Source organism: Mastigoproctus giganteus, chromosome 6 (assembly GCF_048544385.1).
Source record: "Mastigoproctus giganteus isolate SK-2022 chromosome 6, ASM4854438v1, whole genome shotgun sequence".
NCBI classification, from domain to species: domain Eukaryota; kingdom Metazoa; phylum Arthropoda; class Arachnida; order Uropygi; family Thelyphonidae; genus Mastigoproctus; species Mastigoproctus giganteus.
In genome coordinates, this window is record NC_143580.1 from 181,773,506 (window position 1) to 181,797,061 (window position 23,556).

Genomic DNA, 23,556 nt, shown 5'->3' on the forward strand with positions numbered 1-23,556 from the left:
TTTAAGAAGAAAGGCTTAAGTTTTGCAAATTACAGTGTCTGGAGAGAACTATCACCGGCGAGGTGATCTGATAGAGGTGTATAAAGCCTTTAATGGATTGAGTATGCTCAATGCCGATGTGATTCTTCCTCTTTCTCAGAATAATCACCTGAGAGGGCATAAATTCAAATTGAGGAAAGACAGATGTAGGATAGATGTGCGGAAATTTGCCTTTAGCCAGCGGGTAGTTGGTTGTTGGAACAGACTTCTATCCTTTGTTGTAGAAGTTGATAGTCTAAATAAATTTAAAGCTCAGCTGGCCATTTATTTCGAACGAACGGAGGGGTGAAATGGGAGTGGTTTTTTTTTTTTTTTTTTTTTTATCTGATGCTGCATGAGCTTGCTTTCTTGCATCATATGCCTCTACTAAATGCTAATATATTTCGATTTTAATTCAAACATTATCAAATCCCGGTATAGAGGGCAGTATTGTTGCAATCATTTCGGCTACTGAATGTGTTCTGTCTGCACGGATGGGTCTTCACAGTTTATCTCTATGGATGTAGTAGAATGGCGAGGAGTGTACGTCTATTAAGTTTGAGATGTGTTAATCCAAATATTGAAAACGAGAAATTTAATGATGATGGCCATAAGACTTTAACTTCAGAGGAGCAAGTAAGAATGTTTTAGTCTCACAATAAAACTTCTTCATAAAATTGACGCCTGTAAATATACTTTTAGATAAAACAGAAATATATATAGTTTTTTTTTTTTTTTAAATATTTTTACAGTATAAGTGTTACATACCAGCACTTGTTTTCATGTTTTTAAAATTAATCGAGGATCTTTTCTACAACCGTTCTCTTACTGTAGTGGTGGGCTACATTTCAGGGATAAAGTGTGACTGGCTTGCCACTTCTGAATTCATTTCCCTTATTTAAAGACCAACTGCCTATTCGTCATTAGTTACAAATTAAGGCCCGTAAAACTTAACAGTTAGCCGAATTTTGAAAATATTTTATCAGATATTAGATGCCACACATAGACCTGCATTCTCTTTGCTTCATATTTTTCATTTACATTTTTCTTGATGTGTTCTTATGCATTCTTCTGAAACAGTTCATACATGTGAAGTGTTTTGTTATATCCTAATGCTGTATCATTACGTTTATAAAACAAAGTTTGAAAATCCAACTTGGCAGCTGTTATTTTTACAGGGCAGTCTGGCATACTGCCATGTAAAAGTAATCTGTCTATCATATTCATTAGATAGTACAGTATGATTGTTGTGGTTGGTATCTTGCAAGTTTTGACAACAGTATACAGTACAATGAATTGTATACTATTTTCTAAAATGACAACCAGTAAGTGGATCCTGAACTGTGAGCAGTGCCAGATTAAGGCACGGGCTAGTAGGGCCCTTGTCCGGAGCACCATTCTTTAAGGGGGCACCAAAAATAGAAGAACAATGAGGCAAGAAATGTACATATCCTTAGTAAGAGGGCTCCGAAAAATCTTTCTGCCCAGGTGTGGAAATACCTTGGTCCAGCTCTGACTGAGAGAAATAAATAATTTTAGTCAGAAATCATATTTAGAATAATTCTGAATTAACTACTCATTAGTTTTAATATTTTTCTAGTTTTGATGCAGAAAACAAGGTTAGTAACCAGAGATCAAAAAAAAGGGCTTGAATTATCTTCCTCATAGTGCTTTATATGTATATAAAGTATGGATAAAATGAAAAGGTTGTTTTGGATTATACATCAATGGTATCCTCATTCACTATGCCTTTGCAATGCAGATTAACATTTTTGATCAGTCAGGTGGTGTTTCTACAGCCATCCTTCTTCAACAAGTTGATGTTGCAAGAGTTACATAACATTTGAAATATTATAACTATTGCATATGTAACACTAGTTATATTACAAAAGGAACATCAGAAGATATTTGCCTAAAATGGCCAGTACAAGTGGAACAGCATAAATCCTAGTTATTTGAAATGGTTGGAACCAGGGATGTTTTGGATACTCACGTGTTCTTTTTTTTTTTTTTTTTTTTTTTTTTCCCCTTATATAATCAATTTTAAATGCTATCTACAATATAAAAAGGAAGCAGAAAAAAACTGAGAGAAATTACAGTTTGCCACATATTATTTACTACACCTGCTTACACAGCTTTAAAACAATTGCCAGTGTTCTGCTGTGTGAACAGCGTTAGTCCCTTTTTTGTTTATAGATTCTGTAGTTTGCTAAATGCCAGTTAGTCTGTATTTATACTACTGAAATTTAGCCTAGCAATCAAAATGATGTTAACACTTCACTGCCTTTTGGTTTGTTTTTTTGGCATATCATCATAATGTTTCCTCTTGTGTGTGTGGCCGCAAGTGAGGAGTTGCTGGTTTGATCCTGTACGCTGCTGCAAAATGCACGGCCCACTAAAGAACTGTGGCACTGAAAATTCAGCTGCTCTTAATAATTTTTATGAATAGTTATTCTATGTAATTATCAATTCATTATAACAGTATGTTAAACCCCTATTTTTTTTTTTTTTTTTATGGTTATTGCATCAGTCCTCAGTGTAACATATTATTTCTGTATCTATTGATTGCAGTAAACATAATTAAATTGGATCATAATGAAAATGATCAGCAGCTAATGTGTAGTCTTTAGTTTTGTGCATTGTTGTTAAAATTAGAACCAAAGTATTTATTACAATATATCGAATAGAACAAAGAATCTGTTTACAGAAAGTTAAATTGAAGCAATATACAAGTAAAAATTTAAAGACAAGATGTATCAAAAAAGCCAAATAGGCTGGGTAAGTTATTGAATTCGCCTTCATATAACACCAGCCACACTGACATGATGCTTAAAAATTCTGCTAAAAATTATAATAGTGTTTCAGATATCTATTATTAGTGGAACCTTTATTATTATTGCTCATATTATTTCACCCTGATTGGGGGTTTCACCTCGTGACAAGTATTGCTACCAAGTAAACAGAGTGGTGGTTATGTCTAGTGTTACTGTTGGTTGAGGAACTCTGACTATCCTACAGGTATTCAGGATTGCGACTTTCTGGAGTTCCTTGTAGTGTTTGCTGGGAGACCTATTGCTGCTAGGCACGCTGTTATGTAGGGTCTTTGGCACCATACCTGTGGTTGACACGATGATCAGGATGGTCGTTACTTGTTGCATATGCCACATCTCTTTGATCTGTCTTAGGTTCTTGTACTTCCTGATTTTTTCTCCATGGGTTTTCTGCAGGTTGCAAGTGTTGGGTACTGCTATGTCAATCAGATAGGTAGCCTTTTCCATCTTGTCCACAAGATTTATATCTGGTCTGTTGTGCGGGATTGTCCTATCCATTATTATAGTGCAGTCCCAATACAGCTTTTGGGTTCGGGTCTCTAGTACTGCCTGTGGTTCGTACTTGTATTACGGTACATTTTCTTCAATCAACTGGTATTTCCTTGCTAGCTTCTGATGTATTATCCTGGCTACCTGGTTGTGTCTATGAGTGTATTCAGTCTGAGTGATCACCTTGCATCCTGTGGTGTGTGTTGGATCGTTTTTGAGGCCATGTGGCATCGTCGACATGTGTCATCGAACACTCTGGGCTCCTTGGCGATGTATTTTATATAGTTCCTGGTGTTGATTACCTAGACTTGGATGGTAAGCATGAATTCTTCAGTCTCAAGGAAGAGCGTCCCACTTGTAAGCCATGAATTGGAAGCAGTTCTATCTATGTGATCTTGATGGAGATCATTGTAGGGTTTGCCATGGAGTGTCTTCTCTGCTCATCTTTCTAGCTTTGTTTGTACCTCTTGGTTGAGGGGGGGGGAATCTTTGCTTAGTTGAGTGGGGTATGCCGCTTGTCTATCTTCCTTATGGCCTGTTGGAGTGCTGCTGTGTGTTTCTGGAAGTAATCCTTTAGGTTAACTATCGCTGTCTTCTCTTGCTCAATGAAGTTTATCAGGCCCCTTCCGCCTCCTTCTTCCCAGGCAATTGTCAGTCTTTCCACAGCAGATTTGGGGTGGTGTTGGGTTATTATTATTATTAGCCATATAGTGAAAGGAAGCCTGAGGCTTATGTTGCACCAGCGAACGAGAGAGAGAGAGAGAGAGAGAGAGAGAGAGAGAGAGAGAGAGAGAGAGAGAGAGAGAGAGAGAGAGAGAGAGAGAGAGAGAAGAACGGAGTCACCAAGAAAAAGAAGAATAATGATATCGAGCTCAGAACCCTGGGTGTGCCAGGCCCATACTCACCAGATGTAAGTCCCTGGGGTATATGTGCATTGATCAACCAAATATTTGATTATCCATGCAGGTTTTTTTTTTTTTTTTTTTTGTGGTATTTAACTTTTTTTTGTTGACTGTCATTATTTTGTTTTTTACTAGAAGCTAATGGATTGTTGAATGTCAGTTTGCTATGAAGGCCAAAACGATAGAGATTACGATATTTCTTTGTATTTATAAAATATATATGTATTGTGTATTTATATATATATATATATATATGTTTTAAAGGTAGCAACAGTTTAAAATATTATTAATAATAGAAATAAAAATAATAATGGATTATAGACCTGGAACAGTGCTATAAGCAGAAAGTACCCAATGACCATAATTTCTACATAAGTTAGTAGTTGTGAAGGGTAATGTGCTAACGTTACTGGAATGGTAATGCTGGTTATGGAGAACAAAGGGTGAACGGAACTCAGATTACACAAAAGCACACCAAGAAATGGGATATACTCACCAGAAGATTCAAAAAAATCCACAACAACTTGGTTGTTTACATTTCTATACAAACATTTTTCCCTAATGAACTTTCTAGTTTAGAATATGGATTTAATTTTGCCATTAACAGCGATCACTATCCAGTTAAATATGCCATGATTGAAATACAAACACCCGGATAAATATCGTATCATACATGAAACAAATGCTGTTTTTAACTCCCAATTAACTAGTAAACTTAATATTCATCAACAACAATTAACCCACATACAAGAATTCATAAAAAATCCTAACATTATAATACAAAAGGCAGACAAAAGCGACACCATCGCAATCATGGACAAAAATACATATATAGAGAAAAATGTTACACATCCTGTCAGATTCAACAACATAGTTTGCAACACTTTTAGCATTAACAAACTTAAAAATAAACTTGATGGGATCCTAAGGAGACTCAGAGCCAACAAACAAATTAATTTTCACACCCTCCAACAAATAGGTATATGCAGTAATATTCTTCCACATATTTTTGGAATAGTTAAACTCCATAAACAAGATTATCCTATGAAACCTATTGTTTCCTTTAAACAGTCCGTTTGTGCTAATCTATCCATATTCCTTGTCAAAATTATTTCACCTTTAATGAGATTTTCTCGGTTCAGGGTTTACAATACTAAGCAGGCACATGAACGTATAACTTCCGTGACCATATCTGAAAATGATATTCTCGCTTCCTTCGACGTCGTCTCCCTACATACAAACGTGCACATCGAAACCATGCTTCTGTCTCTTAAAGAACTATTAATTAAAGACGAAACTTTGACAAAATGTACTGACTTAAATATTAATTACATTTTAGAGCTCACATCACTGTTACTTAATGCCAAGCAATTTAGATTTCAAAATAAAATCTATGAACAAATTTTTGGCCTTCCTATGGGCCTTGGTATCTCTGCCCCTTTATCCGAAATCTACCTCGCTTCTATTGAAGAAAAAATACTTTGACCTTTTCCTCTAGGTATCAAATTGTATATGAGATATGCGGACAACGTCCTTTTAATAGGTAACAAAACAACTACTGACACTTTATTTAATACATTTAATACAACGTATGAGAGACTCAAATTTACCCTCGAAGTAGAAATCGATAATAAAATTAATTTTCTAAATCTCACTATATATAAAATCGGTACATTTTTAGGCACCAGAATATACAGAAAGAATGCACATACAGGTACGTTCTTATGTTACTAGTCACCATCCTCTATACATCAAAAAAGCAGTTCTTTATAATCAGCTATATAATGCTATTAAATATAGTCACACACAAACAGATCTATCTGTAGAACTGCAATACCTCACTAAAAAAATTTATCGACAGGAAATACCCATTACAACTAATAAAAGAAACCATTACTAAAGTCCATAATAGTATTAATAACCCTAACAACATTAATAACCATGTGAATATGATACACAAACTCCTTATCATCCTTCCATACCATCATCAATATGCCAGATGGCTTCAACAGGTTTTTAAGAATACAGATATCAAGTTATTATTTACATCTTATAATAAATTAGGTTCTGCATTTAATTCATAGAAGACAACATATGAATATGTGACACAGGATATAATAACATTGTGTATTTGATTAGATGTCAATCAGATTGTCAAGCATGTTACATTGGTAGTACAACAGCTAAATTTGGGACTTCAAAAATTTCTAACACACGTGCCTACTACCATTTTAATAGCTTCAAATCTAATTTATCGGGTACAGAACTAACACATGTTCAATCTTATAATCATAACCCGCTCATCGATTTGGCTATTACAGTAGTTAAACTAAATTCGAGTTATAAAATTCTTCAAAATGAAGCTCTCGTCATTGAGTTGTTTAAGCGCCACACATCATTCAGCATGTTAAACAAGAAGATTCCAACCAACTTCTCCCCTATTTGGAATTTAGGGCATGTATTTATAATGTTAACGTGCACTGAAATGCATTTTGTGAATTTAACCAGTATATAACATACTTTGCGTATTCTTTTCTTTCCACTATAGCTAACTGAAGACGGTTTTGAAAGTCGCTCATGTGCGGCTATTAGCTTTTATCTCACTTTTATTTTATTTTTAATACATAATTTTAATTAGACAACTATAGAATGGAATGTGCACTTTCCTTTCTTAGGCAAATTTTAACAATTTTTAAAGCTCATAATTTAGTAATTTCTAATTTTTTGAATTCATAATTTCTTTAAGTTAAAAATAGCTACTAATCGGAATTTTAAAATTTCATAACTACTTGTATGTATTGAAACTTTCATCAAACTAAGCAGATTACTGTGAGGTGAGTGCTGATAATTGAGCTAATCTATACCTACAATCTAATTAAAATTTTGTAAATTGAGATCAATTTTCCCATAGATATAATGGAAGAATGCATGCAAAAAAGTATTTTGCCTTGGTTATAGTATGATTACTATGAGAATGCCCAAATAAAAATAAATTTCCATTCATTCTCCAGCTGGCTGAGGCCAGAAGAGTTCACAAATTTATCATGTTGTATGTATATGAGTTATTAATGGCAGCCGAATTTTCCCATCACATTTACAGTGGGCCATTCATTTTTTTGGCAATGTATAGGTTCAGACCTGCAACCTTCTTATTTGTGACTGTGCACACTAACCAGTGGACCACGAGCTACTAATGTTAAATTTTTTATTTATGTTTTATTTTGTATGAGTGGTGCAGTGTTATATCACTGTAAAAAACAAAGTACACATTGGTCATGATTTATGTGTGGGTTGCATTCCTGGAACATACACATAAACAAAGATTTGTGCAAATTAAAGGCCTGTTATCCCACAGAAATGTATTTAAATTTGGGAGGATAAGTTCTGCGAACACATAAATAGCCACCAATCTAACGGTTTTTTGGCATGTTTTATGCAGAGAATTAAAATTAATAGAATTTTTTATAATTAATATTGAATTAATTAATATTAATTAATTGATATTAATCGGAATTAATTGATACTAATCGGAATTTTAAAATTTCATAACTACTATGTATGTGTTGAAACTTTCAAATTATAAGTTATAATTAATAAATTTAATTTATAATTCAATATTAATTATAAATTTATAAATAATCAAATTTATAATTAATATTGAATTAAATGAAATTTGTAATGAAAATTTACATTGTCATATTAGAAAAAATATTTCCTAAAAAATTCATCTGAAAGTTATTTGTATAGTGCAGTAAAAAAAAAAATACAGCTAACCTGTAAAAAAAAAAAAAAAAATCTGTAAAATAAGAAATAAACATGTGAATGTAAAAAAAAACAAATTAAAATGTAAAATACTGAATTTTATTTTATATCTAGAAGAACTTCACAAATGAAGCTATGTGGAATGGTGGCTGGAAAAATATACAGTTCCTCTTTGGAAGAGTCTGAAGAGGTGCAACTGTCAATCCCATGGGAGCTTGGCTGGGACGAGCAGTCTTGACAGTTGAAATAGAAGGTACATTAGGAGATAATACTTTCGATGTTACAAAGAAGGAATCCAGCATCTTCTGTGTCTTGTGGTGTTGTTTTTGTCGGAGGACTTCTTCATAACCAAAGATTCCTCTGCCAGTCTTTGTTTGCTGCCTTTATGCTGGTTCTATTTGCAGCAGTGATGCTGTCACCAATATTGAAGATGACACAATTATTACAAAATTGTGGACATAGTTTCTCCAAATGACATTCATATACTGCATTGAAACTTTCTGGCAAGATGACTTCACAAATTGTATGGCATCTTGATTTTAAAGACCTTTCAATTTTTTCTAACTAAAACAGTCTCAAACAAATGAACTTGACAAATGATATCATGTTCATTTTTTTTTTTTTTCTCTTACAAAATCATTCGAAACAGACCAAAGATAATAAAATTTTAAAGCTTAATTTCACCTTGGTCCACTGGCTGCAAAAGGAAGGTGGCATTTTGTGGTAAATCACTGTTAAAAAGTCACTGTTATGTACTGAGAATGTGCCTGAATGGTTGCAATATGCCTAGGGGCATTGTCTAAAATCAGTAGGATCTTGAATGGAATGCCCTTCTATCAATATACCTTCAGCTCTGAATGATGGTCCTTCTCGAAATATTGGTAATAGTATTATCAATTGCCACACGGTGCAAGGAAGCCTATGGCTTATGCTGCACTAGCCAAAAAAAGAAGAAATAATAAGAAAATTTAAAAATAAATAAATAGTTAATAAAAGAAGAGGAAATAGACAACCTATGCATTTTCCTCCTCCCACTGTTAACTATCCAGCTGACCTTTGAATTTCCCCAAACTGTCAGCCTCTACCACCCATGTAGATAACTTATTCCAGTAATTTATAACTCATTGGCTAAAATAAAACTTCCTGCAATCCAGTCTAAACATCTCCCCCTTAACTTGAATTTATGGCCCATAGTTCTCGAATTATTTATACCGTGAAAATTTCATCCTCATTCATTTTACTTATGCTTCTCAGAGCCTTAAACACCTCAATCGAGTCTCCTCTACGGTGCCTAGTTTCCAAGCTCTGCAACCCACATATTCGAAGTCTTTCCTCATATGGATGCCCTTTTGCCGATCTCACTAGGCAAGTTACCCGTCTTTGCACCCTTTCAAGAAGCTCAAAAAGTTCTTGAAAGAATCTTTTCCAAGTATGTTCTAACAGTAGCCTTGTATAGTGTGTTCATTGTCTAATGGCACCGGGGGTTTCCCTCGTCTCCGTGTATTTTTCATTGTGGGTGAAGGCAGTACTTATATATGTAAAGTGTATTTGGTGTCAAGCGGCACCAGGGGTTTCCCCCATCTCCGCATTGCTTTCATTGTAGGTGTAGCAGTTCATTGTAAAGGCCAGAGATTTAAAAGTGCATGGATCATGTATGTGTGTAATGTTGTGTACCATTGTTCTTCTGACCATTTAGCTGCTGCACCCCTGATGGGACCCAATATTTCCCACACTTGGCCCCATGGAGGCAGACCAGGTACCCAGTAGCTCTATATTTTACTCTTGCAGACCCTGCCACCTAGTTTCCTGATATTTCAGTGGCTAGGGCCTATGTAAAAAAAAAAAAAAAAGAGAGAGTGGGGGAAATGCTAGAATTGGAAGGCCAAGTATCGTTGATTGCGGTTCAGTTTTGCATGATTAAATTTAGACATGTGGTCATACGCTGGCATATAGATACAGTAGGGGGAGGAGACTGAATGCTGGGGGAGAGAGAAGTATGGGGACGACAGAGAAGATGCCCCCAGTGGTCAGTGCCCATGCCTCACCAGAAGAGAGGAGCAGCAGGGAGGGGGAGACAGTTGTCTCTTCCTCCTTCCAGGGGAGTTTGAATTAAAGTGAGCCACGCTAGGGCCCATTTTGAATCGCCCATTGCCACGTTGTCAACAAGGTTTATTGTCCTGTGTTGGTAGTTGGTCTGAATCTTGTGGAGGTCGAATGTCATACTTCAGGCAGTGGTCTCGTTCTTCTGCTTGGTCTCATCCAGGTTGTTGGTCACATTCAGGAGGCGTCATGTCCGCTGTTATTATGGGTCCACTTCCTTGGGATACAGCATTGGGTTTTCTTTTCATTGTTGTCTATTTCTTGTTACTGCTGCAGCTGTTCTTCTTGTGAAGAGGTCTTGCGCATACTTTGAAAATCTTGTACTCGCAGGAGTCCAGGAGGTGGTGTTCCCAGTCCTGGGGTATAAGCAAGTTGTGTGATGAATTTCCCGCACAGGTCCTCGTAATTTGGGCATAGGTGCGTCAGCTGATGCTGTATCTCTCGTTCCTCACATGAGCATTGTGGGTCCTCAAACAGTCTGAGGGCTACAAGTTTGTCATTGAAAGGTCCATGGCCTGTTAGAAAATATATTGAGTATAATCCTGTTTGGAACCAGGGTAGTGATCTCGGATAGAATTTGTCAACATTGGGTAGGAACTTTTGCATTATCTCTCCTTTGGTTGAGGTTATCCAGCGGTTTTGCAATCCCTGTTTCAGATGAATCGCCAATCGATTCTTTTCTGCTGTCTTGCCAGTACCATAGTGAAGCCCGTGTATGTTGTTAACTCCTTTTGACAGGTGATAGAGCAGGCTGCATCTTACAATCTCCGCGGCGCCTCCGTAGCCAGGTGGGAAGGAACAGCAGTGCGTAGCACACGCTTCTTGATTAGACCAGGGTTTGAGCTCGTCACCACCAAAGACGGAGGATGTGGAAAGGTCAGGGAATGACCACCGCATATCCTGGAGCAATATGGCCTTAGTTACTAATGCTCCTAAAAACCAAATAACAATAACAACAACTTACAATCTCCAGGTCCAGAGGAAGGGTCCCCGCCAGGACCTGCAAATACTGACAGTGTTACATGCTCAGATCATTGCTAGGAGTATTGTTCTTTGGATTGAGTCCAGGATTCTTTTGTTTACTGCCATTGTTGTTTTATGATACCAGATTGCAGCCATATAGCAAGTCATTGGTAGGAAGGTTGCTATTGAGACCCCAGTCATGCCTGAAAATCCTGGTGACTAGAGCTGTGTATCTTCTGATTTTAATTCTTAAGTGTTTCAGATGCTATTGGAAGGAGAGGTTGTTGTCGAGTATGACTCAGAGGTATATCATCTGTGTAGCCATCTGTACCGTTCAATTTATTTTGATCTGTGATGGTGTTCTAATATTCAGTGTTCCTTTGAGAAAGATGAATGTAGTTTTCTCAGGTGAGATCTGTAGATGATTCGCAGTGGTCCAGTTTTGAAAGATCATTAGGGTGTTGTTTGCTCGAACTTCTAGTTGGACCCTTGAGTCAGCTTCCACCATCAGGATAAGGGTGTCTGCGAAACCTGGCTCCAAACCTCTCCCAGGTCAGTGCTAAGGAAGTCGTCGAAGACCATATTCCACAGGAGTACTTATATAATGGGATTATGATGTCCTTATCTCTACTAGCAAATGTTCGATATATCATCGATAGGACATTATATTGGTTAAACATTGCACTCACTATCCAACCTTCCCTATTAGCATACTAATAAGACAGGCTAAAATGATTTTTCAGCTTGGTAAATTAACAGTAGCTTCAACTTGCAGTCATCTTTAGCATTGCCTCCTAGGAGGGGAGTAAAGTGGTTATTAGAGGCTTTAAAGCTGGGTGCACTCTTTTCTACAGAAATGTAGGTGCAGTTGGGCATTTTTTCTGACAAAGCCCAGTTTTATCACCTACTGAGTAACCCCTGTTTTTGGTAATTTCTTGCAGCTTGGAGAGAAATTTCTTGTTGCCTCTTTGTCAGCAAATGCAGCCATCCAATACGAGTATTAAAATCTTTAATGTTACCTTCCTTAGATGCCTTCAGATCTTCATTTAGGCTGTGGGTTTTAGCATAGATGATGGCTTGGCTAAGTGCATTCTTCCCATTACATTGCTCTTCTAGCCACATTGGCAACATCCTCTCCATTGTATTAGAGTGGGTATAGAAACTTTTTTTGGCCCAAAAGGAAGGCCCCAGCTTTCACACTTGTTTTTATTTTTCTATATTATAACAAATTGTACAACATGTGCTTTCACTAAGAGTATGCGTTCTGATCAGCTTCATATCTTTTCACAACTTCTTTCACTTCTAAATTTAAGGCTTTTCTTGCATTCTTGGGAGCATTACTTGCTGGTTGTTTAAAAGGCATGTCAAAAATATTTTTCACAATTTCATTATTAAAAAAAAAAAATCACTTTAATGAAAACACTTCAGAACACAGATGTGCTCACAGAACTGGGCATCGTGGATACAATACTTGTTATTATTATTGTAATAATTTGTTGTAATTATTTGCTGTTTAGTGGTCACTGGTGCCAACTTTTGGTAAAAATATCACTCACTGCAGTATTTTGGTTTCTTGGGTTAAGTGGTCAATTTTGTAAGCGGTTTTTTTTTTTTTTTTTTTTTTGACCCTGTGTGAACATATAGCACATTATTTTAATTTTTGTGCATATAATAAGATTTAATTATTATTATGATTACTTATATTATAAGGGCATGTTATTTCAAATTTTCCCAAAATAAGACTTCATAAATTACAATCACATGGTACAGTATAATAGTGTTTTCGTATCCAGCCAGTTCCTAAAAAGGGTGAGAAATCCCTCCCATCCAATTATCATCCCATTGCAATTACTTCTACTCTTTCTAAAGTAATGGAGAAATCAATAAACCGCCAACTCAAAAACTACCTAGAAACCTTCTGTCTGATCAACGATCGCCAGTACGGATTCTGTCAGTCAAACACTATGGAAACACATATGGGACAATTCTTATGTAGAACTGTCCTGCATATGTGTTTTGGTTCCCATTTGTGCCACACTACCATTTAACTATCCACACTGGAAAGAGCACCACCTCTACAACAACAGTGTGGTTTATTATTATTCATGTTTCATTTTAATGGTATTATATTCACAAATAATATGTGGAGGTTAATTTAATTTCCTGGGTTATTAACCATTTGTACTTAACACTGTTTGGCATAATAGATCACAGTTAAAGACAACCCTTTAATATTAACACAATTTTAAAAGTAGCCTAGTGTATTCTAGAATTCATGAGTAGCTGTGATGATTCTGATATATTATTATAATTACTTTAAATGAGAGAGAGAGAGAGAGAGAGAGAGAGAGAGAGAGAGAGAGAGAGAGAGAGAGAGAATTTCCTTACAGATTATGGTGTATGTACCGTCGTATGACCAAAAGTATTTGGACACACACACACACTATTTGCAAAAAGGTCTTTAATTTAAAAATCTAATACATAATAGAGCTGTCCTTGACCTGCACAATGGTCTCTGCTGTAGTACATTTTTTTTTATTGTACTAGGAAAAAAAATTAATTTAAAATAAAAAATTTAAGAATTTAAAAATTTAATACATGATAGAACTGTCATTGACCTGTATGGCATGTTCTGCTGTAGCACAGGTAGGTATTAGCCAGAATTTGCATAAATTTCTGCAAAGCAACTGCCAGAGCTGTTTTGGAAGAAGGTTGTTTTGGCCATAGCCTAATCTGTTGAATTGGTAACTGAATCGGTAACCCACATTGTTAGGAGTTGAATTGCAAGATCTGGGCTGGTGAGTGCAAGTTTTGACATCACTGTCTGCAAACTATACCTGTGACCCTTGTTGTATGACATGACAACATGTCATACAACAAGCATCATGATATGTCACTATCATTTTCTTTCTGATACTGATGGAGCCCAAGTCTCCAGTTCTGCTACACTAGAAGTGGAGAATTAGGAAGGTAGATAGTGCATAATTGTCCAAAACATCAAGTAGATCACAGGCTTCACAGTGTTGGGCATTACCACCAACAGAGAAAGTCTGAAGAAACTTGAATCATCAGATTGCCCCAATTACCTTTCATGGTTGATAATACACTCCAGTAGGAAGTATTATCTGGGAAAATGTTCTTGTACTTGCTCCCTGATATTTTCTGCAGACGATATGCATGATGCGCGACTACCCTCTTTATGGTTTGCAGTTTCCATCCGTTCCATGTTGAAGGTCTAAGTTCCACAACTCATGGTCACTTCTACTGTAGTGCTGCTGTACACCCAGACTGATGAGATATTTATACTAGTATGTCTGGGCCGATACGTCCAAAGTCCCTCTCCCCTCCTCATGCTGTGTTGGACTTCTGGGATAATATTTGTGTGTTAGTTGGAGGGGGGGGATGTCCAGATACTTTTGGTCATATATTGTATATATCCATCAAGCATAACATGTTTTCCTCATAATTAGATAAATTAATGAATTAACAGAATAAGGTAAATGATAATAGGATAAGGTGATAAAATGCAGGAACTCTTTTATAGTGTCATTTATTATGTTTTTTCCTTCAAGGTAAAAGTAGAAGAATCAGTACAAAATATCTTCGATTATGTAAAGAATATGGTTGATATTGACCCTCAGTAAGTGTGTATAATAATGTTATCTCTGATTATTTTAATTTTTTTTCAGTTTGAATTTTTTTTCACTTGTTTTCATTAGTGAGATATATTTAATACCTCCTCACGATACCACATTGTTGTATATATCACAAATATTGTGTGGCTTATAATATATTCCATTATTAATTTTAATTGTATATATAGTGAAATTTACACATATGGGGTGCAAGAGATAATCCACAAATCGATATTTATTAATTATGAAAACTTTAATTTTTTGAAATGTAATTGAAAATAAAAATTATAAATGTTTTATAATACTTCAATATGCGGCTTTGTTTGATCATGCGACTTTATTTGATCATGCCATCGATCATGCACGTTCAAGTACATGCATTTTATACTTGAACTGCAATTTAATTTTGTTTTGTGTTTTTATTTGTGATCTTTTAAAATTTTGTGATTTTATAAATGTGATTTTGATATAATGCCTTCCATGTTTTATATGATTTAAATGATTTATAAATAAAAAAAAATGTTAAATTTATATATTTAATTTTTTATTCCAGGGTGTGTGCTAGTTCTTTTAAGTAAAATAAGGGTGCACAACCAAAAAAGTTTGGAGACCACTGCTGTACATTGTCATATCGGTCTCTAGCTCAATTATTTCATCAGGTGTTTGTATGATGTACATATTCATTTCGATGTTCCACTTCGTGCATTGGCATTTTCTTCCTTCCTGGGTGGTCACTAGTGCAGTTTCACAGGAAGCACTTCCAGTTTCACTGGAAGTGCTTCCTGGATGATCTTGCCCTTTCCTTGTGGTAGCTATACGTGGGACAGCATCACTTACTTCACTGTCTTCCTCGGGAGACTGTCTTTGACTTTTTGAACTGACTCCTCCCTAAGGCTTGAACGCGAGTGACTTTATCCTGCACCACACTTGGTGCAGTATATTATTTCTCTTCGACATCATCATCCATCTATGGAGGTAGACCCTTTGGCTTATGTCCAGTGGTAGTGTTATTTCTTGGGAGTGATAACCAGATGGCACAACTGTGCCTCAACCATCACTTCGACCTTGTGGGGAGGTAGGTCCACTGAAGTGATTTTTGCAATTTTTTTTTTTTATTATTCTTATGCTCCGCTTCATGCATTGTCATTTTCTTCCTTCCTGGGTAGTCACTATCGCAGTTGCACAGGAAGCACTTCCAGTTGGTTGTGCTGGATGGTCTTGCCCTTTCCTTGTGGTAGCTCTATGTGGGACAGCATCACTTGCTTCACTGTCTTCTTTGGGAGACTGTCTCTGACTTTTTGAACTGACTCCTCTGTCTAAGACTTGAATGCAAGTGACTTTATTCTGCACCATACTTGATGCAGTACGGGTCGATCATCGCTAATCCGGCAGCGTTGGGGTCTATGGAGGTGCCGGATTAGTGAGTTTGCCGGATCACCGGTGGTTATTTTAGCACATACAGTTTTACCCAACAGCTAACCACCTCATCCTACCTTTAACATGCTGATTTCCAAACTAGTTTAGGAAAAAAATTCCCCAGGGGCCAAAAAATATTTAATAAATAATTTGATTAGTAATTCTAAAATAAATGTAATGTCAGTGTTGTCATTTTTTCGCTTAAAATATCAAAAAAAAAGTGTTTTTTTTTTTTTTTTTTTTTTTTTGTTTTATGCCGCATATATGTGGCTGACGTGGCCCAGTAGGTTATTTTATTTCTTGAGAATCCATGTCGGCCACATAAGTGTGACGCTATTACAGCATGCATATGAAAGTTGTTTGTGATTAGTTTATTGCACACGTGGCGAGCGCTGCAATAAAACTAATTGCGATAAAATAAACTCCCAAACTTCGCAATAAGTTTGTCAGTATTGTTAGAGATTTTGTGAAAACAAGTTTGTCAGCGTGCTGTATTATCCATCATATTGTGTTTTCCACAAGTTTGTACAAGTGTGTTGTAAAAAAAAAAAAAAAAAATCTAAAAAGGATTGGCTAAAAGAAAATTACTAAAATAAGAGGAATTGAGAGAAATTGCTGGAATTTACAATTAAGCAGGGTTAAACTTCTCACAGACACACTGCTGTTGAGTTTTTTCAGAAGTTCAACTTTATCTGTTATGGACAATGTACGGTGTTTGTGCTTTACACCATGAGAGGCACTTCCTTTATGCATTGGACCAAATACGGAGGATGCGGAAAGGTCAGGGAATGACCACCGCATATCCCGGAGCAATATGGCCTTAGCTGCTAATGCTCCTAAATAATAAACAACAACAACAACCTTTATGCATTGGAACCATGGCTGAGGCTAAATGTGAGTAGGTTATAATAATATATGCAGAAAAACAAGTGGGAATGGCTTGCCAGTGTTTACGAGTTTGCACCAACAGCTGCTGCTGCAACCAATGCCACCAAAACAGTAGCGGCAGGTCGGTGTGCGGACCTGGGAAATTTTAAATTACATTCGAGGAAATTATGTCTAAATTATCGGTGGAACCGGATTAGTGATGGTCGACCTGTATATTATTTCTCTTCGACATTATCCATCTATGAAGGTAAACCTGTTTAGCTTTGGCTTATGTCTGGTGGTAGTGTTATTTCTTGGGAGTGATACCAGATGGCACCACTGCACCTCAGCCATCACTTTAACCTTGGGGGAGGTATGCCCACTGAAGTGATTTTTGCAATTTATATTTTTTTTTTTATTTATTATTATTATTATACCGGTCAGATGTGTTTGCTTCTGCCAAAGTGGGACTCCAACCCAGGTCCATCATGTTTGTAGTCCAGTGTCGTAACCACCGGGCCATCACGTCCCTTATTATAATAATAATATATTTTGATATGAATCACAGATTTCCATTATATGATGCTATGAGAATTGAAAGATGTGCAAATATTATTTTTTTCTTTGCACAGTGAGGTAGTGTATTGTTTGGCATGCTGCTGTATAGCACTACATATGGAGTAATTGTGTTAATTCTCTCAATTTGCTATACTTTTGACTGTAACAATATACAGATGGCATCTACATCATTCCAAACTCAGCAAGTATGTCTGGAAAATGGTCACTGAATACGCTGACAAAAAGGTTATAGAAAGTAGTCTCTTAAAATGCTACATTTGCAAAAGCAAGAGATATGGTATGAACCCTGTGAATCAACTGTTTAGCTTGTAAATTAGATCAAACACTGGATGATGGCATCTTGATTTGACGATTAAATAACTTATGGTTCTAAATGTTCATTGAGGATTACTGTGAAGAGAAGAACTAGGATAACACAGCTTTGTTCATTCTAGATAAATTCTAAATAGTCAATTTTGAGGATCTAGATGATGTTACCATTTTAGCATTAGCATTAGTAGAGGCATTTGATGCAAGAAAGCAAGCTTATGCAGCATCAGCCAAAAAAAAAAAAAAAACCACTTCCACTTCACCCCTCTGTTCGTTCAAAATATCTGTCCAGCTGAGCCTTAAACTTATTTAGGCTATAAACTTCCACGACAAGGGATGGAAGTCTGTTCCACCAACCAACCACCCGCTGGCTAAAGGCAAATTTCTGCACGTCTATCCTACATCTGTCTTTCCTCAATTTGAATTTATGCCCTCTCAGGTGATTATTCTGAGCGAGAGGAAGAATCCCATCAGCATTGAGCATGCTCAAACCATTCAAGGCTTTATACACCTCTATCAGATCACCTCGCTGGTGCCTAGTCTCCAGACACTGTCATTTGCAAAACTTAAGCCTTTCTTCATAAGAGCACCCCTTTGTTCCATTCACTAATCTTGTTGCCCTTCTCTGTACTCGTTCCAGCAGCTCTACATCCTTCTTGAAATGAGGCCTCCAGACCTGTATACAGTACTCTAGGTGTGGCCCTGACCATTGCCTTATACAAGGGAATAATCACCTCCTTATCCCTGCTAGAAAAATTCCTATATATCATTGACAATACACCATGAGCTACTCTTGCAGCCTGTCTGCACTGCTCAGAGAACTTCATATTTGCCTGCACAACCACCCCCAGGTCCCTTTCATTCTCTACCACTGTCAGTGTAGTACCACAGAGTTGATACGTTGCTCTGGGGTTGCTGTTTCCCATGTATAGTACTTTACATTTGTCAATGTTAAACTTCATTTGCCACCTCTCAGCCCATCTGCTCAACCTTTCCAGATCCTGTTGCAGCAGCATAGTGTCAGTAGTGTCCTTGACAACCCTGCCAACCTTCGTATCGTCTGCAAAATTCGACATTAAGCTTGATATACCCTCATCAATATCATTTATGAATACAGAAAACAATAATGGACCCAACACTGAGCCCTGAGGGACTCCACTAATAACATTAGTCCACGACAAGCAGTGTCCATTGATTACCACTCTCTGTCTTCTTCCCCTCAGTCACCCCTTTATCCACAGCAGCAATTTGCCTCCAATGCCACACTGCTCCAATTTGTGCAGCAGTCTTCCATGTGCAACAGTATCAAAAGCCTTTCTAAGATCCAAGTATATAATATCAAAGTTATTCCCTGCATCCAGTTCCTTTGTGACTGCATCATAGTATCCAATCAAATTGGTCAGGCAAGACTTCCCCTTAACAAAACCATGCTGTGTCCGAGCTATAGCTGAAGTCTTGTCTAAATGATCCTGCATTGCTTCTTTAACTAGTGCCTCCATTAATTTTCCTGGAACAGAAGTTAAACTCACAGGTCTATAATTACTTGTGTCAGCCTTTGATCCTCTTTTGTGAATTGGAGTGACATTTGCACATCTCCAGTCTGTGGGTACCTCCCCTGAGTCCAAGGAAGCTCTCATAATTATGGCCAAGGGTTTGCTTACTTCCTTTGCTGCCTCCTTTAATATAACTGGATAGATCCCATCCACCCCGGGTGCCTTTCTTGTGTTTATCTTCAACAATTTCTCCTCCACTTTACTCTCAGTTATTACAAGATTCTCTAGCTTACTGCTAGAGTTGAATACACCTCTGGCTTTCTCCTCGCTAAATAACTCCTCATGTGTGAATGTCGATGCAAAATATTCATTTAGTTTGTTAGCTACCTGAGCAGGATCATCAACAGTTGACCCATCGATATCAAGTGGACCAATCTGATTCATCCCCTTCCTTCTAGAGTTTATAAAAGTAAAGAACTCTTTGCTGTTTTTCTTTGCATCCCTTGCCAAAGATTTCTCGTAATCTGCCTTCGCCTGCCTAACCTCCTTTGTAACTTGGTTACAGATCAACTTGTATCTATCATAGGCTTCTGTGTCATGTGTTAATTTGTATGTATCCCATGCATGTTTCTTCTCTGCCATATGCCTCATCAGTTCATATGACATCCATTTAGGCCTAAACCTTGAACAATATTTCTTAGTTGGTATGTATAGCCTAGTAGCTTCCAAGATAAGTTCTTTGAATGCTTTCCATTTTGCATTTGCTGTTGGTAACATCATCAGTTGATCCCACTGTATAGAATTTAAATACTGTCTCAGTCCATCGTAGTCGCCTTTACGAAAGCAATAACCCTTCCCTTTACCCCTAATGGTAGTTACCTCTTTGAGTAAATCCCACTTCAGCACACTGTGATCACTGCCACCTAGTGGTCCATTTATCTGCAGATTCTTAATGCATGAAGAATCACTGTTGATAATCGAATCAAGATTATTCTTCCCTCTAGTTGCCTCCTGAACATGCTGATGTAGAAAACAATCATCCAATAAATCCACAAAAGCCTTGCTAGTGTGTGAGTGACCAGCCCCCAAATTCCAGTCAATATCTGGAAAATTAAAATCTCCCATTATAAGACTCTCTGATTTACTGGCCCACTCTATTTCCCTGTACAGTATCTTATTATACTCATCAGAGTCATTAGGCCTATAGCACACTCCTACTCTCAATTTTGATCTCCCAATGCTTGTCACACCAAACTGACTCGACACTGCACTGTCCAGCGATGTCCACTGGCTTCACTTCCTTGGATTTTATGTATTTCTTAACTAATAGCATAACCCCTCCTCCCTTCCTATCCAGTCTATCCTTTCTGTAGACGTTGTACTCCCCAAATTCCAGTTCTGCATTCCTTATATCTGTGTGACACCACGTCTCTGATATCCCAACAATATCTGCCTTTGATGTTTTGAGCAATACCTCAAATTCATCAAATTTATTTACTGAACTCCTATCATTGGTGTACACGCAAGTATACATGCACCTATTTCTATTCTTAGCTACCCTAACACAACCCGTGTGTTTACTTGTACCGCAATGACTCCCGGCAGTCTCTGAAATATCCTGCATCTTGTTTTTCAGGCTTCTGCTCATTCCAATAGAAGCAGTGCAAGAATCTCTTTCACCTCTGCCAGTGGCTACTGTCAATCTATTGGTCTTTGTCTCCCCCCAAGCTAGCAGTTTTCCGACCCACCTAACACTGCCTCGATAGCATCAGCAAATATTCTTGCACCCTTTCTATTTAAGTGTATCCCATCCCTGTAGAAGCAATCTCTCCTGTTAACAAGTACAGTGTTTAGGTTGTGTGTTCTACCACCAAGAGCCTCACTATTATAGCCAGTGGACATATTTTTTTGTTACATTCCATTGTTAGATGCCACTATAGATGTTTTCACGTCAATAATCAGTGGTGCATATTTTTTTAAAAACTTTAATACTGCATTTGTGAGTTCTCAGTAATCATGGATTCCAATTTTGCTATTTGACCTACAGTATCCAAAGAAATAAGCTATAATCCCCCCAATGCCAGAAAAAAATAAAATATTGTTATCTAAAGCTTTAGCTACAAAACTGAACTATAAGCATTGCTTTATACTTCAGTTTCCTTATATACTTCATTGTCTTATAATACTTTGCATGGCAACCATTGTCTAAATCTGTCCTACCAAGTAGGTGTAGAGATTATTATGATAATATGAATCAGTCCTTGTGAATTTCCAGCATTCCATTCACTAATTATCTCTCTATGCAGTCGTATTTCCTGTTAGATCTTCAGCCTTAATAAGCTCTTTCTTCTAATGCCAATTAGAAACAATTGATCCACCTTCCTTGTGGTCCTGCCTCTATACCTGCAGAAGATAAGACATTCCGGTTAATTACTCGGGAACCAAGCATTTCTGGAACTGTTGATACAAAATATTTTTATTGTCTACATATGAGGAACTCATTCCTGAAGTTATGCCATGTATTTTTGAGACACCCTGTATATATATTGGTACAATTATACCTTGCTCTAATCTTCTATAACTTTCTCTTCAGAAAGTGACCTCTGAATAATGCGGTGTAATTACATTGTTGTTTTTCCTCCAACTTTCAGCATTTCAGGTTTAATTTCGTCTGCATCTTCTGCCTTACCATAATTAATATTTTGTTCATTAGTCTTTATATATAAATAAAATGTGAAGACCTCTCATTTTAAATGTTTATTATTTGCATTTTGGTGAAGGAGCATTACAGTTCCTTTAATTCAGAAAATAACTTCACAAAATTTATACAGTATATTATTTGCACATGATGGTCTGAGATGTACAAGTGTGAAAGGCAGTTATGGAATATGATTCTCATTATGAAAATGACTTGTTATGGAGAAAAGAACACATAAGCTGGCAGCAATTTTGAAGGCAGTAATATCGTTGAAATTCATCAGAGTAATTTTTTAATGCATGTTTTTTTGTTTTTTTTTTTTTGTGTTTCATTTAAAGTTAATTTCTTTCTTTTAACTGTAAGACAAGTTAATCACTTGATTATGATGTGTATAATTTCAAAGGGTATTTTAGTATTCCCATGTTTAGCATTCTCTTAGAGAGCAAGTAAATAGGTGTGAACATTGATCTGAGCATGAATGCACTTAGCATTTTCACTTTAAGAACTTCTGATAATTATGAAATTTCATGATGCATTAATATTTTTAGGTGTCCAACATTGTTACGAGATAGACATACAAGCTTTCTGAAAAGAGGACTGTTACATTTATCAGAATCTTATCAGGTATGTTGAAAATTATTAATTTTATTGAAGAAGTAAAACAGATGGCATTGATTAATCACCCAGCCACCTAATCATGGAAGAAGATATATATAGAAATTTATAAACAGGCAGGCATATTTGGAGGTGGGGGTTAAAATTGTAAGAGAGTTCCTGATTAGAGATAGGGTTTAAATTTACTAAATCTGTTTTTTATTAATAATGATAATAATAATAGTAATAATAAATTATTTATTATTATTTTTAATTCTTTAGTGGAAAAATTTTAAAACAAAGAAATCACATTTTCTTGAAGTAAATGGTTATTTCTCTTACTGAATTGCATTGTTTGGTTTCTCCATTCAGTATTCTATAGAAAAACATTTTCTATACCAGCGGTTAGCACTTCTTTTTTTTTTTGGGTTGATAATGTATTTATAATGTTAACTAGCGGGCTTTGCCCCCTGCTCGCTGCACTCGCTTCTTTTGATAAAGTAAAATAAAATACTTACAGAAGCTGTCAACACTATGCGTGTGTCTCTTCCTCTGCTATGAATACATAAATACGATTCATATGGAAATCAAGCATGGTACCACATGGTCTTGTTAGATAAACATAGCACATGACCACGCTTAAACAGAAGCTTGTTTTACCACAGTAAAACAAGCTTCTGTTACGTATTTTAGTATTTGTTACTTCTTGCCACGTAACCCATATCTCTCTTCTCCCATTGGCTGAATAAATATCACTAGGAGGGAAATTATTTTATTGTATAGAAAGATATATGGTTTCTGTAAAATGTGATAGGTCATTTTAAAAATTTGCAAACCACTTTCACGTTAATTTTCAAAGCATGAACCATTCAAAATGTTGTACTGATTTTTAATGCCAAT

At 36.4% G+C, this 23,556-nt stretch overlaps 1 protein-coding gene across 3 annotated transcripts in view; it reads left to right on the forward strand.

Annotated features, from left to right (window-relative positions):
* The first annotated feature begins 503 nt into the window (after window positions 1-503).
* Window positions 504-23,556, forward strand: part of Fntb (Farnesyl transferase beta subunit) — a 101,774-nt gene continuing 78,721 nt past the window's right edge. Inside the window, exons 1-4 of one of the 3 annotated variants that reach the window (XM_090375554.1) lie at window positions 547-654; window positions 8,117-8,255; window positions 14,638-14,705; window positions 22,611-22,686. In XM_090375554.1, coding sequence (XP_090231680.1) covers window positions 14,686-14,705; window positions 22,611-22,686 — 96 coding nt within the window. In that variant the 5' untranslated portion in view covers window positions 547-654; window positions 8,117-8,255; window positions 14,638-14,685. Of the gene's footprint in view, window positions 655-8,116; window positions 8,256-8,462; window positions 8,526-14,637; window positions 14,706-22,610; window positions 22,687-23,556 lie in introns of those variants that run through there. The other 2 variants (XM_090375551.1, XM_090375553.1) reach the window with 2 other exon arrangements.